The sequence below is a fragment of the Phallusia mammillata genome, chromosome 2 (genome assembly GCF_965637545.1).
Source record: "Phallusia mammillata chromosome 2, kaPhaMamm4.hap1.1, whole genome shotgun sequence".
NCBI lineage: Eukaryota > Metazoa > Chordata > Ascidiacea > Phlebobranchia > Ascidiidae > Phallusia > Phallusia mammillata.
Window position 1 is genome coordinate 32,298,534 of NC_137253.1, and position 16,847 is coordinate 32,315,380.

At 35.9% G+C, this 16,847-nt stretch overlaps 3 protein-coding genes across 3 annotated transcripts; 1 reads left to right on the plus strand and 2 right to left on the minus strand.

The window, feature by feature from the left end:
- Nucleotides 1-5,834: 5,834 nt before the first annotated feature.
- LOC145213802 (serine/threonine-protein phosphatase 5-like) lies at nt 5,835-13,031 on the plus strand. The gene is made up of 12 exons (XM_080082200.1): nt 5,835-6,086; nt 6,424-6,593; nt 7,476-7,547; nt 7,914-8,061; nt 8,354-8,462; nt 8,686-8,764; nt 8,826-8,924; nt 9,551-9,656; nt 9,914-10,056; nt 10,570-10,812; nt 11,568-11,714; nt 12,038-13,031. The coding sequence occupies exons 1-12, from the start codon at nt 5,975-5,977 to the stop codon at nt 12,101-12,103; spliced, it is 1,494 nt and encodes a 497-aa protein (XP_079938326.1). The 5' UTR covers nt 5,835-5,974; the 3' UTR covers nt 12,104-13,031.
- Nucleotides 13,032-13,414: 383 nt separating this feature from the next.
- LOC145213804 (iron-sulfur cluster assembly 2 homolog, mitochondrial-like) lies at nt 13,415-14,691 on the minus strand. Its single transcript, XM_080082202.1, has 4 exons — nt 14,631-14,691; nt 14,432-14,567; nt 14,071-14,186; nt 13,415-13,744 (listed from the first exon to the last, which is right to left on the minus strand). The coding sequence occupies exons 1-4, from the start codon at nt 14,669-14,671 to the stop codon at nt 13,570-13,572; spliced, it is 468 nt and encodes a 155-aa protein (XP_079938328.1). The 5' UTR covers nt 14,672-14,691; the 3' UTR covers nt 13,415-13,569.
- A 50-nt stretch (nt 14,692-14,741) lies between these two features.
- Nucleotides 14,742-16,627, minus strand: LOC145213803 (RCC1-like G exchanging factor-like protein). Its single transcript, XM_080082201.1, has one exon. It carries the CDS (start codon nt 16,461-16,463, stop codon nt 15,069-15,071), a length of 1,395 nt encoding a protein of 464 aa, XP_079938327.1. The 5' UTR covers nt 16,464-16,627; the 3' UTR covers nt 14,742-15,068.
- Nucleotides 16,628-16,847: the final 220 nt, after the last annotated feature.

Sequence of the window (16,847 nt, forward strand, 5' to 3'; positions counted from 1 at the left end):
TCTCAGTGTGATCGTGTCACGTCATTTTCAAACAAAATTCGTAAATTTCATTTTTACTTTAGCGTGTTTGCCTCTTTGAACTACTTCAGTTGTCCTAACGTCTTAGTGCACGTGTGTTTCAAACTTCTTGCACACTTCATTCCCGAATACGAAACGAATCTTTCTGACAACAGTTTGCCCTAAAAAACTTTTAGAGAAACTGTTGAATTGATAGTAGGCGTGTGTTTGTTGACGATTACTTACACGTTAATTAACACAGAACAACAACTTGCTAATACAAAACACTGTTTCGCTATCACTTTTCTGAAACTTGTATCAAACATAAAACAACGCTTTTTTAGTTTGTTTGAAATCGCTCTTATGAGTTGTGGTCTAGACCAGTGCTCTTCAACCGGTGTGCAAGGTGTACCCTGGCCTAAGGTGCACCAAAATATGCATGGGGTGAATCCGTACGAGAAAGTATACAAGGGTGCATCACAAACTTTTAATGAACCATTAATATTTGACTTTCAGGATATTAGAAAAAATATGTAGGTTTCAACTGAAGTATAAATCAACCTCTGTATTTATAAATGTTGATGTTTAACACTTTACATGCAGTTGACGTCGGCAGCTCAGCTCAGGTTAATTGACATGATGATGTACAGAATGATTTTTCATGTCGCATTTTATCTCAGTTTACCTTTTAAGTAAACAGGGTGCATGAGTTCGTCACAACAACTTTAAGGGTTCACCAAACCAAAACAGGTTGAAGAGCACTGGTCTAGACTCTTAGAATAACAATTTCCTGTGGGCCTTGTCAAAACGCTGTAGCTGCAAGCTGTTAACCTTTTTACCAGTTGTTCCTCTGCTTTTGAGCGCTACATAGCCTAACGTTCTTACGCTACATAGCTATTCCAATCTTAGCGCTTTTGTTCAGTTGAATTAGCTTCTACACTTTTGATCAAGTAAAAAAATACAATAAACACCTTAATATCGAATACCTAACAGCATAACATCGAACACTATACAATTGCTTACAGGAGCCAGAACACAAAAAACTCGATTGGAACCGAGCGTTCCCTAAGCAATAGCCCTTAAGCTAATTCTAATTGCGTTAGCATTGAACGAACGGTAGGGTAAAAAGCGCGCGAGATTACAGTTCCCACCTTCCGGTCCACACAGCTTGATGGATTGGCCGCATTGAAACCTGCGGCGGGTCAAATTTCATTTTCTCAATGGCGGTGCACGCAAAAATTTCCATCTAAGCTGTGCAATTGCTCGCGCATTCTCAGCATGCAAGACAATCTATACTGCACATGAACTGCTGGTGTATGGCCACAGCGTGCACATCTATTGTTGCTCACAGTGGCCCTCGGTGTACTTAGGAAGCTTGTGTGTATGCCAAGACACAAGAAAATCTATAAATAAACAAAAATGTGGCCCTTCCGCATACGTCGACTTGATATAATGAAAACTGCTAGAAGAGCCACTTATTTGTCAATGAAACAAAATCTATGCTGCACATAAACTGGTGTGTGACCACAGCGTAAATGTTGCTTACAAGTCCGCAGTGTACTCAGGAAGCTTGTGTATTTGCCCAAACACATGTAAGGTCAAAAGAACATTACTTGTTCGTTATGTTTTACAATTTGAGAAAGGGATTAGGGTGCTGCTCTTCATAGCATGGGAAAGTGCTTGACATCTTTCACACAAACATTTCATAAATGATCAACTCGAGATTTAAACAAAAGTATGTCACGACATTTATCAAATTGAATAAACTTCCTTAAACTATGTTGCTGTCGAATTTCCAAGCCCGTACAACGTGAACATAAGCACACTGAGAAAGTTATGTATTTTTAAATTAATTTCTCTTTGATAAACGGTTAGTCCTTTTAGTTTTTTTAGCGGTCCGTCAAAGTCCGTAACTTCACAGTCACAAAACACAAATTAATCCTCTCTAGCAGTGTTCGGCAACCGCCGGACCGCGACGAGTTCGTTACCGGGCCTTAAAATGTTCAGGTTAAATGCTTTGAAACATTTTGCCCAAATATCCCTGGCATGATAAACTAATTTATGCGTTTTTATTCCTAGATACTTGTAGTTTTTTGAAGGCCGGTCCGCAATAGGAAAAGGTTGCCGACCCCTGCTCTACAGCACAATCAACGTGAATCTTTAAAACACGGAGTTCCCAGGAATAATATTCGTTTGATTAGCGGTAAAAGCCGTTTCAACGATTTTATGTCGTTCCAACTTTATTATATTTCTAGGTACTAATGCATTATTAAATGCGACCGAGCTTTTTTTCCGTAAGCTTTAGTAACAAAGGCTTGCAACAAAATAAAAAACGTTTCAATATTTTAGTCAACAGTTTTTTTTCTTTTTTGCGCTTTTAAAAGCCAGCTTTTTCAACTATAAGTCTTGTTGACCATTCTAACCTGTACAGATTTGCCAAGAGTTGCAAAAAACTTTTTTAAAAAACACTGCCAATAAAATGACTGAATTGTTTTAGTGATTATCTGGTAGTTATAGGTTCTAATCCCAGCTTAGGTGGTTTGTTTGTTACCTTTAAAGGCATATTACCTCATGCTATTGGATTTATATGGGATGTACAAATTGACACCACAGAAACTTGATAAAAGTACAAAACTCTTTAAAGAACTGAAGTTTTGAAACAAACAAACAAACAATGACTAAAGAATCTTAGGCTCCTGTCCTTCCAATTTTCCAGCCGCTACAATCTGACAAAACGCTTTCAGTGCTAACTTGCTTGTTGCGTAACAGAGGTCGTTGTTAGAAGACAAAGCGGCAAACTACTTGCTGCAGAGTTTGTGTTAGCAAATTACCGAGCGTTATTATCGATCCGGTGCACGGCAAGAAGCTTTTTTCCTAAGCGACACGGCTTGAGGTCTATCGATTGAAGCGAGAGCGTTGTTACAAATTACAGTTTTCAACAGTTAAACCCCCCTAACCCTCCGTGCTAAGTAGATTTAATTTCTACGAGTGTTTTAAAGTTGCCAATGTCTGGAACATACTTAAAATTGGTGCCATGTTAATCCCGAAATTGGACCAAAAGTGGGATTTAACAAAGTGAAACTGCAACACAACTTATCGGAGTTTAAGTCAGGCTGGAATTAAAAACATTATTTTCAAACCTAAACATGGCCAAATTAATACAGAGTTGATTATTTATCGAAATGCTATAAAACAAAACCTATAGTTTTACATACAGCGCTAATGCCGAAAAAAGTTAGAAGTTATAGTAGAGAATCGGGCGACTATCAAATCAAACCAATGTCCTGAAGTACAAAATGATGTAATTTTTGCTTCACAATCCTCAGATTAGGAATTTTTCGTACATATGTTTTACAATTTTTACAGACAAAACCGTGGAAATTAGTGAATCGAGATTCCGCAGTAATTATTCACGCTTGTATAAAATCTGTTGCTTTAATCCGCGTATCGATGTGTGATGCGTTACTGCTGCACATGACCTTCCGATAAGTCAATAATCTTTACTTCTTAACGATTTTACATTGCGCAGCTATTTCCGAATTAGTTGATGCATTTCAACCAGCCAACAACAAAAAACTCTTTAAAACACAATGACTACAGCGAATCACCAGTAAATGCGCATAAAACAACAGCAGAGCTAATTGTACTGAATCTACATTTCAAAATAACAACACAAAATATCATTCTATATTACTTTCTACGTCATAATACAATTTGTTGCTTCACAAGAAACACACCCACTAGGGACTACAAACAAAACAATCATTGTGACGTCTCAGTTGATTTGTCTGTTGAGTCACAAGGGGATTGCTGCTACACCGGCTGGAATGATTAAATTTCTGGTAAGGAAATTGCATTGTTGAATCACAACAATCCATAACAATCATGTTTGTTTGAAAACAAACCAATACATGACAAATAAAACCCATTGATGATTCATAAAACAATTTTACGTCACAAACAGGAAGCCATGCCTCACATACGTTGCAAGCAGAGTTAGAATTGTGAACAGACTCAAATTCTATGTTTACAATTTTAGTTTAATGGTCAAAATCGTTGATAGTTTTCTGTACTTGATCACATACTGTGGGCTTCTATACAACCCAGTACAAAGTTATATAAAGCTATTTGATGACATTTATTGATGCAACGACCTGTTAGGTCAATTATTTATGCATAAATAATGTCAAGTGGTTTGACATATTCAAATGACAAACATACAGCAGTTGTTTGTGTTTCATTATATAGCAGTTTATAGGAACATTTCCAAGTCAACTATAGCCTACACTATCTTATGGGTTTAGATTACTGGCACCCGTAAAACTTACTTTTTTATGAACATTTAAGCTTCTAACTTCTTTGTCTCAGTCTAACTCTAACCTATCGCTGCCAAAATTATACGTCACAGAGAGCAATTATTACTTTGCCCACAGCTCAGTGATGTCATAATGAAAATAGTGGCACAGAGAATAAAGTGACCATCGCTGTCCCATTTGTTGCGTATGAACCGTGCCCTAGATTCAAAACAAATACTTTGCGAGCGGTTGGAAATCGTTTTGTCGAAAATTTTACGGTCAGTGATGCTTTTGTTTGCAATCTCGTTCTACATTAAGTCGTTAACATTTGTGGCGGCTACTGTGAATGCTCTAAATGCGACTAATGTAGTTAAAAACTGTAAACCTGAACAGGCGTTTCGTCCACCAGGTTGCATATTTTAACAATTTTCTCGTTCAACTGGTGTAATACTAAACAAAATACTAGTTGTTTTCCAAGAACTTGCAATGTTGCTGATGTTTCGCCCACCAGAACGGTAGGGCTTCTTCATTGCTGTGAAAGTTACAAGTTCTTAAACTACAACGAGTATTGTTGTTTAACATCACACCAGTTAAATGACAAATTTGTTACACTCCAAACCTATTGACAGAATACAAGTCTACGACAAAGTTACATGCACGAAGCCCTAACTTTATTCCAAGTTAGCTTTATTTTATTTCACAAAGCAGCGCATTGGCCCAATTGACTGGCTATAACATAATTTTCAAGCTATAACATAATTTCCTCTTAAATGCCAATCATGCTTACTCAGTTCGGTTATGGTTCTCTGGTTCACCGGAAGTGACGCTGCGCACACAACCGGCTGAGTCACGTGAGCATGAAACCAGATCTGCATTTCAGAGCAATACAAAAAAACAAACAATAAACTTGTTAATTTGGTGTCATTATTTGGTTGTACAGTAAATCTATTAAATTATTCGTCTTGTAAGTTTAGGGTTGTTCTTTTCGTGCCAAATAAGTATATAGGTGTGATATAGACGCTAGGATTTCAGGTCCACAGCTAACACTTCCTGTGATATTTGTGCTAAATTTACAGTCATGTCATTATTTGCACAACAAACAAATTTCGATACCATACAGCACAACGATATGAATACATTCGATCACATTGTTGTGCAGCATCGCAGTGACTTGATATAAATTTCCCACTAAAAGATTTTCGCAACATTTACTTTTAACAAGGATGTAGGGTTTGATTTACTATTTCAAAACGATTCCAGCGTACATTTGTGTAAAATAATCCCTAATTTAACCTTCTTAACCCATAAAATGCTAAGGGTAATTTTTTTTACCAAATCAGATATCACTATAAACACGAAACCCTCTCAGGCATAAAAAACAACATTATAATTTAGACTGCTGTACTTTTTTATGTGAAAGATTACACACTTTTAAATTAAACCAACAAAAATTTTAAGGCCCCCTTTTTCCACGAAATTACCACCGGAAAAATACCGCAGTCGTATTGGATTTTATATTTGTAGTCAGCATGTTTCCAAACGATAATTGTTGATCAAAATTTGTTGAATGTTTGTTGTGATTTTGTAAATTTAGGATTGATTGCTAGCAGACACCGTTATTAAGCGAAAATATTGGTCACATTGTTGATTTTTTGACAATCAGTTTGACTTATTGAGCAACAATGGAGGGCAAAGAGAGTTGCGTTGATCCTCCGAAAGTCAACGGAGAAGTTGATGGAAATATAAAAGAAAATGCCGAAAAAGTAAAGGAGCAAGCAAACAAATGCTTTAAAGGTGAAAGAACTTTACTAAGCTGAAAAATATGAATACTTAAAGGTTTTGTTGTGAAATTGTTGCTAAAATCAGGACATTCAAAACGTTTGAAATGTAAAACCAAAGAGTTTTGACTTTTTATTTTAGAGTTGAACTTTCATCTTAATCAGTCAAATCTATTTTGATTTGAAATTAATGATTTTGATTTTGAAAATCCTGCATTTTTTGTTTGTTATCATTAAAACAACACAACATGAATAATAATGTCTATCTTTCTTACTCTAGTTCTTAAAATGTTGGTCTAATATACATGTCTTTGTTTCAACTATTGCTTTTTTACCTACTTTTTTCTTTGCAGATAAAAATTATGAAGAAGCCATTCGTCTGTACACTGAAGCCATTACCATTAATTCAGAATCAGCTGTTTATTTTGCCAATCGAAGTTTTGCCCAGCTCAGAATGGAAAACTACGGTTACGCTCTTGAAGATGCAAGCAAAGCCATTGCTATTGATAAAAAATATATCAAGGTATTAAAAACAAACTTTTTTTGGAATGATAGACAAAATGGTAATGTGCATAAACAGAAGAAGTACATTTTCGGTTGTGGTGTGGATGTCTGAAAAACAAGTCATTTTAACATCTTAAATATCTATTGTCTAAAGTGGTTGTATGTGGTTTATAGTTTTAATTTGTTAATTTTTTAAGAACAAGTTTTCTATAAACTCTTGTAATAATGACAAAATAACTCTTATGCTCATGTACGTTTGCATTTCTACATCTTTTTACAATTCCTGGAATTTGGAATCGTTTGCAAACCTGATTGTAGGGTTCCATCCCGGGAATGTCTCGACGGGAAATTCCCGGGATTTCCCGGCAAAATTATGTTCCCGAATCCCGGAAAATTTGTTTTGAATTCCCGGGTAACAGTCAATTAAGCAAAAACGTGTTAATTTTGTGAAAATATAACGTAAATGTTCAAATTTCTGCTAGCTGTTACGAAAATATGGTGTTTTGTAACTTTAATGACAAAGTAAGCAAGCGTTTTTAAACGAGATGGTAAATTATTTTCGCGAAAATGCGCTACCTAGCGGTACTAGAAATAACGATTTTTTTTCGTAATTTCTGAATCTTGTTAATGTTAAACAAGCTTGCAAATATAGTTTTAATCGACAAAATCATGACTAATTAGATGCCCCTAGCGAAAATAAACTAATTTTAGCGGTTGCAATGACGTAATTATCCCCGAAAACATAGGCACTTTTTCGGTCGGGAATCCCGGGATTCCCGGGAAATGAAAAAAATATTTCCCGATTCCCGGGAATGAAAAAATCCAGGAAATAAAGGAACCCTACCTGATTGGTTATTATTTACCTCATGATTTAAAACCTTATGTTACAAACTTGTGTCAGGGTTATTACAGAAGAGCATCTGCTTACATGACACTTGGAAAATTCAAACAAGCTCTCCGTGACTTTGAGGCAGTAAGTGTTGCATTGATGTGTTTTTTTAGAAGGGCTATATTTAATATTTTCACCTATCTACACAGTGTTATTGGTATAATTTCTCAAAATGTTTGTAATGAATATATTTTGTAAGGCTGACTAAAATAAATGACATCCGAAATTACTGTTGTTGCCTGTCATAAAATATTAAAACCCGTCATTCTGGTTGCTATGCATGAGTTTATTTTAGTTGAGTTTATTTCGCTTGGTGAAAGAAAACGTAGTGACACAATAGCCTAAAACAATCACCAACCCGGAAATAGCTCCGCAATGTTACAACGTTTTTGGTTTGATGTTTAGTAAAATTGTATTTATGTTGATTTCTCCCATTTATATTTTATCAAGGTGGTGAAAGTTCGCCCACACGACAAAGATGCCAAACTGAAATACACAGAGTGCAGCAAAATTGTAAAACAAAAAGCTTTCGAAAAAGCGATTGCCTGCGATGACCAAAAGAAACCAGTTTCTGAGACCGTTAGCCTTGACTCAATGTGTAAGTAATTTTTGCAACCACGCATACTAATGGTGATGCTTGGCACTTATATTGGATGATACATTTGAATTGTGCATCCATTTACCTGCAGCATTTAGTTCCATAATGTTGAAATATTAATCTGTTTAAAATCACAATTTTAACAGATGTTTTATCTTTTGTAAAATGAACATGTCCAAATAATTGAACTTTTTATAAAGTGGCAAAGTCAGACATATAGTTTGGCTTAATGTCTTTTATAACAATCTCTAGATTGAGGCAATGGAGTAAATAATCAAATTTTGATGTTTAGCTGTTGAGTCAACCTACGAAGGACCGAGGATTCCAGACGGTGGCATCGATGAAAGTTTTATGAAAGATCTCATCCAGTGGTTTAAAGATCAAAAAAGATTACACAAGAGGTTAGTTGGGTTAAGAAAGTTTGTTTAGTGCAGGTATTGTCAACATTGTGGTTAAGATTGGTCTTTAAAAGCCATTTTGTAAAAGTTTTTTGTGTGTTTTTCAGAAGAAAATGATTAAGCTGTTGGATTTTTGTGATGAAATACGCTATTTAATTGTACTAGACTATTTTTCAAAGCCTTAACATGCTAAGTTTGTTATTGTTGTTGTTTTTATTTATTTCAGATACGCCTACCAAATGTTACTTGAAATTAAAGATATTCTTTCAAAACTTCCTTCATTAGTTGATGTCACTGTAGAAAAAGTAAGTTTTGCAGTTTTGACAATCAATGAAAATTGTAAAAGTTATAACATATGTTTTACAGGACAACAAACTAACAGTGTGTGGTGACATCCACGGACAGTATTATGATCTGTGTCACATTTTCGAAATTAATAACCTTCCTTCAAAAGAAAACCCATATGTATCCTTTACACAGGTGTTTTTAAACCATATTGTTCCATTATCACCTAGGTCATTTATGAATGCTCCCGGTGAGGAGAACAATATATTATGTGGCCAGTGTTATTTATCTGCCCCTGATTTTACACAAAAACACTCTTATATAAAAGCATAAAGCCAATACATGACAAGATGCATACAGTGCTTACTGCTTCGATCTATAAGTTAATGCCCAGTTGTGACATTGAACAAGTTGTTGAGGCATGGCTTTTCAGCCTGTTACTCCCAACAAACTGGAGTGATATTAGATGGCTTCGCATGCTCACATGGCCTATGTCTTATCACCAGCTGCACTAATGAGACCTCATAGTTTGAAACAGTGTGCACCATGTAGGGATGGGCCGAGCCGAGCATTAAAGTGAGATGCCCGGTGCTCAAACAGAACATTTGCAGTTTTGGCACATCCCTAGTACCATGTGCAACTCAAATCTTTTTTGCCAATAACCAATGTTAACAGAAACACTTTGATTGCCACCTGACTAAATACCAGGGGTGCTTGCATCCACTATGAGAACCACTGCTAACAAAATAATATCTTTCATAACTTTCAATTTCCTATGTGATCTTCTTTAACCATCTTTGTATCAGTTGTTTAATGGTGATTTTGTGGATCGAGGTTCATGGTCTGTGGAAGTAATTCTGATTTTATTTGGATACAAAATTCTTTTTCCCCAACACTTTCACATGGTTCGAGGTAAAATAAAATAGGAAAGTGTGTAGAGACGTATTTGACCCACTTAACAAATAATAGAATACCCAAAAATTTAAAATTTAATACATTAACTTTTTCAGTGCTCCTAAAAAAAAATTAAATCAGTTAGGGTTTGTGTTACTTATTAAATACTGCAACAACATTATGTAACTTAATACTGAACATGTGTAATCAAAAAACAAAACTGTTTACTGAAAAAGTAGGGTTTCGCCATTTTACATGTCACAAATCATTTTTAGGCAACCATGAAACTGACAACATGAACCAGATGTATGGATTCGAAGGAGAGGTGAAAGAAAAGTACGGTGGAAATATGATGGGCCTTTTTAGTGAAGTTTTTAATTGGCTTCCACTTGCTTATTGTGTCAATGGAAAAGTATTGGTATGTTTGCAAGGTTTTCTGCAAATGCTTAACAGTAGCAAATCGCTTTTACGATACAAATTACCAGTGGTGGGATTCGAATTTTTTGTCAGCCGGTTCTATCACAAAAGTCATATTTTTCAGCCGGCTCTGTTACAAAAAGTTCATTGACAGTAACCAGTAATGCTAACCGATTCGCTGATCTCATAACATTTCGTGAGGCGGTTCTATAGAACCGGTGCGAACTGGCTGAATCCCACCACTGCAAATTACTATTTGATAAGGGCAAAGCATTTGTCAAAGTTTGGTGTTTTTCTTAAACTTGAAGTAGTAGAATATTATTTCTTTGTAATATGTTTTTTTCAATGATAATGACTACAGTGTTGTTTAAATGTTCTAGTTGTAAAGTTAACTGCATTATAAACTAATCAAATGCCATCTTTGTCAGTTAAATATCGTGGTTTTGCTTATAGTTGACATGATTTAAAATATTTATCCTGGCCTAAAGTAAGATTTATTTTTGTTCTTATTCAGGTCATGCATGGTGGACTGTGTGAGCAAGATGGCGTGACTTTGAACGACCTTCGACAAATCGAACGCAACAGACAACCACCAGAAAGTGGGAACATGTGCGACCTCTTGTGGTCAGATCCACAGTTAATAAAAGGCCGAGGGACGAGCAAGCGAGGTGTGAGCTGCCAGTTCGGGCCTGATGTTACTCAGAAGTTTCTTCAAGACAATGGGTTGGATTACATCATTCGAAGTCACGAAGTTAAGGTTTGTCAGGTTATATTTTTTCGAGCCAAAATGTGTGAGTATTGTACCAGAACCAAAATAGTTTTGAGGTTTGAGTCTGTTGGTAGAGCTGCTAACACAAGAACTCACAGGTCAGGCCTGCTAATTTCCAAACGATGCATAGGCTTTAGCTATGGCAATAATTGTTAAGTCAACAACTTGCTGAGCTAAACCTATGCTCCATTGCGCCACCGTTTAGAAATTAGCAGTTCTGACCTGTGAGTTCTTGTTGTTAGCTCCACCCTGTTTGTCAGACATATTCGTCTTTTGATCTGCAATTGTCAGTATCCATGGCCACTTTACTTTTAAGTCAGTAGTGGGATTTACCAGGTTCGCACCGGTTCTATACAACCGTCTCATGAAATTATATAACATCAGCGAACGGTTAGCATTACTGGTTACTGTCAATGTATGTTTTGTAACAGAACCAGCTGAAAAAAACTGGCCGACAAAAAGTTTGAATCCCACCACTGCTTTAAGTATTTCCAACTCAGAACATCTTCAGTTGTCAACCGAGGTTCTTGAATTTCCCTAACTAGATATTTCAGTGTTTTTTTAAGGTGTTTTGGGGGACCGAAACGTTCCCCCAAATTTCTCCAGCGGTTTCCCAAAATTTGGCTTAAAGCAAATATGGCTATTTTTTGGTATTTAAATGAAACACTTGTGGTCTCTTAAAACTACTTAGCGGTCACCCAAACCAAACCTTAAAATAAACCTGGATATTTGTATTGTTACAGCAAGAAGGTTACGAATCCCAGCACAATGGAAAATGTGTGACGATATTTTCAGCTCCAAATTACTGTGATCAAATGGGAAACAAGGGGGCTTTCATTACACTGAGGCCCCCAGATCTTAAACCCCAATTCACCCAGTTTCAGGCAGTGGTAAGTTGCCACTAGATTTCAATGCCAAATAGCAATATAGATTTTATTCAACTATTAAAAGTGTGGTTGAAAAAATTTCAAATGACAAAATTTAAGGTGGCTTGTATAATTAGGATATGGGCTTACAACATAACTTTTGATTGGGTATTTTAATCATGTGATTGCAATGATTTTTATTAAGTTTAAATTTGGTTATTGGTTGTCAAAGTTTTTTATTTCAAAAATAAGTTGGTTAACATTATTTTTTGCCGAAATTTTTGAATAATAAAGCATGTCACTTATAAGGGGTATATAAGGTTTTCTTACATTTTTGTATTATTCAGGAACATCCTAAGATGCAACCGATGGCATATGCAAACTCATTTATGCGAATGCCTGGGATGTTTTGATTTCAGCAACTGTGATGGAACTGTTCCAAAAGTTCTAACTTGTGTGCCACTATAGTTGTTTGCTATTTATCTTACGAATGTTAGCAACACATTTTCAGTCCTACAGGTTCCAGAGACCTCTATTGATCAATGCGCAACAAGTTTCCGTTTTGCACTAACATACTATAATCACAATCAAAAACGTTCGTAGATCCCTATGTGATATAAGGTTGCTGTTTCGTCTTTGTGCAGATATCTATGTTGCACTAAACAACAAAAAAATATTATTTAATTTGCATAAAAATTATTACCAATAAAAGATAATAATTCTTGGTACAAAAATATTTTATCCGTTGACTCTCAATCAGAGGTGGGCAATCTTTTTGCATGTGCGGGCCAAAAACTAGTGATATATTGCGGAGACGAGCCGCAACGATGGTCATGCAATAACATAGCAGTGCTAGGCAAAGTCAAACACACAATGATTTTGTCTTTGTACGTAACAATACCTCTTCTTAGTAATAAACTAACAACTATCAACATTTAATGTAACAATTCTTTGGTACAAAAAAAATGGGCTTAAATACATGCATTCTGTCAGGCTGATCAAAATAAAACACGAGGCCGCTCAAAAGTTGCCCACCCCTGCTCTAAATGGTAAACCTGCTAAGAAGTGCATTTTTACAGACCTTGTTTATGAATGATGTCAAATTGCTGCTAACTTCAAGATGTGTGATAATAAAAGCATTAGTTAATTCAGTTCAAATATTCAAATTAGATTCAAGGTTCAAGTAATGTTGTTTCACCTCAAATTTTTTGTGCATAAATACCACAAAATTTTAACGGACAATTTTTAACTCGCTGAACACTTAAAAGTATTTTTGTATTTGTTGTTTTTCGAAATATTTTGTATTTGAGTTGTTGACAATAAAATGAATTCAATTCTAAATATATTTTTTGTATGTTATGCTCACAATGAGTCTGATTTCCAGCTGCATGCTTAATGCAAGTCAATTAAACCTATTTTTATTATTTTTGATTTGGGTAGTTGGTGTCATTTTTGGTCCACTGGTTTGGAACAACGCTGTTTATGTTACTTGGTACGAGAAGTAAAAGTGGATGAGATGAGATTAGAACTCACAACCTTGTGAGAAGGTAGCAGTTGTGCTAAAGACCCGGTCATGTCACAGAATCGATGCTTTTAGTGGAGATAATCTGACTTAAATTTTCTGACAGATTCTACTCCAAATTTATAAAAAAATATGTAAACTACCAAGTGTATGTTTTGAAGTTGGCAGCCTAACTTCTGTACTGCACTTAAAACAACAACAATTTGCAGGTAGTTTGAAATTTGATCAACATAAATAACATATACTGTATAGAAATACACGGGCAAGCTTAAACAAAAAAGCTTTCAGTGATAAATTATACAAACTGGATATGGTATACCACCAGTTTTAGGCAAACTTAAGCAAACATAAAATCTGTCATAACTGAACGTCAAACGATACGCCACACGAACAACTTGTTTTCGATCGTGGATTGTCTTTAATTCGAAATGCCGACTTGATTAGTTCTTCCTCATAATCAACTGTTGAGCCATCAAGCAGTTCCAAAGATGTCTCATCAGAAACAACTTTGACTCCGTCGCGCTCAAATATTCTACACAAAAAAACATTGACCACTAACATACATTTACATATATGACTTTAAAAACAATTTCTTCCAGAAAACTTGTATAACAAAAATAGTAGACTTTAAAAACTCTCATTTTGTGTGTGGGCCAATTATTAAATCAAAAAATTACATAGAAAAATGGGAATGTACAAATTCAGAAGTTATATACATGCTATTCTACAATGTAAAGAATGTGAAAAGCTAAAGTCATTGACTCGTTTGTGCACTGAACCAAACTGGCATTGGACACAGTACATAAGCAAATTAGGAGGAAAACAAAACATGTTTAGAGCAAGAGCCAAAATTAGCACCTGTCATCTTCTTGTGACACTGAATCCAATTCAAACTTGTATTGAAAACCCGAGCAACCTCCACCTTCCACAATCACTCGAAGAAATTCGTCTCTTGTCACAACTTTCTTCATTTGCTGCAAAGTTATTAAAAGGTTCAGCATTTTGTGAAACCAAGAGGTTGGTTTGAAATCTTTAATTGTCTGTAACAAGCACTGTAAAATGGCACAGTAACTAAGTCAGGATAGTGCAAACCCTGACACACAGACTGTCCATGATGTTTGCTGTTTTTTGCAAACACAAGATCTTACACAATTAAATTCAGTTGTACATTAAAAAACTGCACCAAAACCATTAGGGAGAGATATAGAAAGCATTTTACCTTCACACAAGCATCACTAATGTTTAGTTTTGGTTCCTGGTTTGAAACAGAAACAGACATTGAAAAATTCCGATGTTGTTGAAACCTTGCTTTCCAGATGTTGCTGCTTTTGGCTACATGGGGTTGTTGTAAAACTCTGAAATATACAATGTGAATAAATTGCAAAGCTGTCAGTAGCCTAGATTGTAGACCATCTTACCTGCTGCAAACTGCACACAATGACTGAACAACTTTAAACATTGTTACTGAGTTTATAATATTTTGCGTAATATCGCCTTTGTGTTAAAGTTATTATTAACAAATGCTAATCCTGTATGAAGCAGAAAAAATTGTAACAGAACTTGCTCATTTCAAAACCTAATACCAATTCGCAATGCAGTAAACCTCAGTTCAACCAGATTTGGTTAATCCGGAGCTTCGCCTAATTAGGACAAATCTCAAGATACAAATAATTTGTAATGGACTGAACTAATACACACCGATTAATCCGTATCTTCGTATCGCCCAAAGAGGTTTACTGCACTTGATAAGTAAGTATAAAATAAATGTTCTAAATAACCAGGTATCACAAACTAGTAACAGGGTTTAAAATTATTAGATTGATTTATAAATGACGATTGTGAAGCAATGACATTTATCAGACTAAAGTTTTGGACATAATAATAGTGTGATCCACCCCACACTTGACGTTGATTACTTCCGAGCCCACAAATACTTTCCATGGAAAGAAATGATCTTTGCTGTTTCCGAGTCCCAGACAACCATGTTTGTTTTTACCCCAAGTGAAAAGTTCACCGGAGCTGTTAATTGCAGCAAAGTGGCTCAACCCACAAGCTATTTGTGTCACTTTAATATCTGGGTTAAAATTGGTTTGTCCAAATAAAGTCATTGGAATTTGCGACGGCCAGCTAGTTGATTCGAGTTCTGGTCCTTTGCCTAAGATACCATAACCCCACACAAAAACCTCTCCGTTTTCATTGAGGATCATACAAGCGGAACCTCCACATGCTGCGTCAATGATTTTTCCACATTCTTGAAATGGCAATAACACAGGCTCGATAACTTGTGTTGAATCAGAAACTGATGCAAGTTGGCGATATTCTGTGCTGCCCCAGGCAAACACTTGACCTTCATCAGATACAGCCAAGGTCGTATCAGCAAAAGATGACACTTTCTTTATCTTGACCCCAGCTAGTATCCCTCCAACTTTGGTAGGTGTAGAAGTTTTCTCATAAGTCCCAAGTCCCGTCTGCCCATCCGCACCCCAGCCACATGAATAAACTTCACCGCTTTCAGACAAAAACAAAGAGTGGTCCATACCACAAACAATTTTAACAATCCTGTCATCAAAATGACTGTGTGGTATAATGTGAACTCTTTTACTGTTAATGTAAATTTCGCCATCAATAATATCCCTGCCACATTGACCAAATGAATTGTTACCAAGGCAAAATATTCCTTCATTATCTGTTAAGATTAGTGCATGTGCGCGGCCACATGCAACTTCCAGAACTTTTGTAAGACCAGGTTGCTTCATTGGAAGTGGAATGGGTCCTGGAGTCATAACATACGCAAGTGATGGGTTACTTTGTTCACCAGGTTTGGGCTTAAAGATTCTGCTTTTATGAAAGCCAACTTGTGAGTCTGTGTTAACTCCGCATCCAAAAACTCTTGTGCCCTTTTTTCTACTTGTGGCAAACAAACTGAAACCATATCCGCAATCGGCATAAGATATTTTTTCTAAATACAACAAGTACGGTTTAGTTTGCGATTCGACTCTTGTCATTTTTCCGCGCACGTGTTCAGGCATTGGTAACTCCAAAACACCCAATGCACCTGTAAGTGAAAACCCACAAACGTGAAGTCGGTTCTGTCTACTTTTTCTACCGGAAAACTTGTGCACCGGTTGCTCATCTGGTTTCACGTCAACAGAATATGGCGGAACGTAGGCTGTGGTGCTCATACATTTCTTCTTCTGGTTTTGTAGAGTCCGGTTATATTGTCTTACGATTACCGTAAACAACTTTTTCATCTTGAGTGCTTTAAAAAACACACACAAGTCACACAGTATGCCACGGCCTGATTTTTAGTTGAACAAGACAATTGAGTTAAAGAAATTTTAGTTTCTGGCAAAGACAAGCAAATTAATTGCATTGCTTATGAGCTACAACAGTAACCTTGTGTAGCAAACAACAAAACAATCACGTGTTTTTGATAAAAACAACAAAAGCAAAATCAGTGATGCGGAACAACTGCACATAAGTGCATTCGAGCGGAACGAACCCAAATATTTCGATTGAAAAGTTTTTCAATCAAATAAAACATCTTAAGAATATTCAATGATAATGAAGTAATAAATTTTCGTGTTGGATCAAAACTTTTTTTAGAAACACCGAACAAAACGTTGCTGTCTTTT

Excerpts from the sequence above, each read along its gene's own strand:
- LOC145213802 (XM_080082200.1), top strand. The coding sequence starts at position 5,975 with ATGGAGGGCAAAGAGAGTTGCGTTGATCCTCCGAAAGTCAACGGAGAA. Across the intron at positions 7,548-7,913 it reads CTCTCCGTGACTTTGAGGCA|GTGGTGAAAGTTCGCCCACA; the intron begins GTAAGTGTTGCA and ends TATTTTATCAAG. Across the intron at positions 8,765-8,825 it reads TTGATGTCACTGTAGAAAAA|GACAACAAACTAACAGTGTG; the intron begins GTAAGTTTTGCA and ends TATGTTTTACAG.
- LOC145213804 (XM_080082202.1), bottom strand. The coding sequence starts at position 14,671 with ATGTTTAAAGTTGTTCAGTCATTGTGTGCAGTTTGCAGCAG. Across the intron at positions 14,568-14,630 it reads TTGTGTGCAGTTTGCAGCAG|AGTTTTACAACAACCCCATG; the intron begins GTAAGATGGTCT and ends TGTATATTTCAG. Across the intron at positions 14,187-14,431 it reads TTAGTGATGCTTGTGTGAAG|CAAATGAAGAAAGTTGTGAC; the intron begins GTAAAATGCTTT and ends ATAACTTTGCAG.
- LOC145213803 (XM_080082201.1), bottom strand. The coding sequence starts at position 16,463 with ATGAAAAAGTTGTTTACGGTAATCGTAAGACAATATAACCGGACTCTA.